General features: G+C 63.0%; 1 protein-coding gene across 1 annotated transcript in view; it reads left to right on the forward strand.

Moving 5' to 3' along the window:
- The window catches only part of ANK1 (ankyrin 1), a 44,371-nt gene that overhangs the window by 28,892 nt on the left and 14,728 nt on the right, over window positions 1-751 (forward strand). Inside the window, 2 exon segments of the mRNA XM_031063821.1 lie at window positions 1-147; window positions 513-667. The exon segment at window positions 1-147 is cut by the window's left edge and continues 6 nt beyond it. Coding sequence (XP_030919681.1) covers window positions 1-147; window positions 513-667 — 302 coding nt within the window.

Consider the following 751-nt stretch of genomic DNA (forward strand, 5'->3'; position numbering starts at 1 on the left):
CCCGCCCCGCGCCTGCGCTGCGCCCACCCGCATCACCTGCCGCCTGGTGAAGCCCCAAAAGCTGCCTGCACCCCCTCCCCTGGCTGAGGAGGAGGGTCTGGGCAGTCGGATCATTGCTCTGGGGCCTGCTGGTGCCCAGTTCCTCAGGTGAGCTCAGCTGGGAAAAGGGGCAGACTGGGCTGCCCACACCAGGGTCATTCATCCCTCAGGACTGGGAACACATCTGGGTTCTTCTGAGGGCTTTACCATACAGGGCAAGACTTCTGCCTATATCTGCTTCTTGAGGTTGCCAGAGGAGACATCCCACCTCTTGTGGGGTGTAGCATGTTTCTGGCATGGCTCATCCAAGAGTAACAGAGCAGTGTCACAAAAGCCCTGAGCAGCCCCAGGTGCAGAGCCCTCTTTAGCAGAGACAGGGAGGTCAGCAGTCCTTCTTCCCCAGGGCCACCTTGCTGCCTGCGTGTCCTTGTGGCAGCTCGTGGGTGCCAGTGGCCTTCCTGCTCTCTCTGCAGCCCTGTCATCGTGGAGATCCCACACTTTGCCTCCTATGGGCGTGGGGACCGTGAGCTGGTGGTGCTGCGCAGCGAGAACGGCTCCGTGTGGAAGGAGCACCGCAACCGCTACGAGGAGAGCTACATGGACCAGCTGCTCAACGGCATGGACGAGGGTGAGGGGGCCAGCAGGGCAGGGGCTGCTCACCTGGCAGCTCCCTGCAGGCTGCAGGTGGCCTGGGAGGTGGAGGGGGGCAGAG

The sequence above is a fragment of the Geospiza fortis genome, unplaced genomic scaffold (assembly GCF_000277835.1).
Source record: "Geospiza fortis unplaced genomic scaffold, GeoFor_1.0 scaffold417, whole genome shotgun sequence".
Taxonomy (NCBI): domain Eukaryota; kingdom Metazoa; phylum Chordata; class Aves; order Passeriformes; family Thraupidae; genus Geospiza; species Geospiza fortis.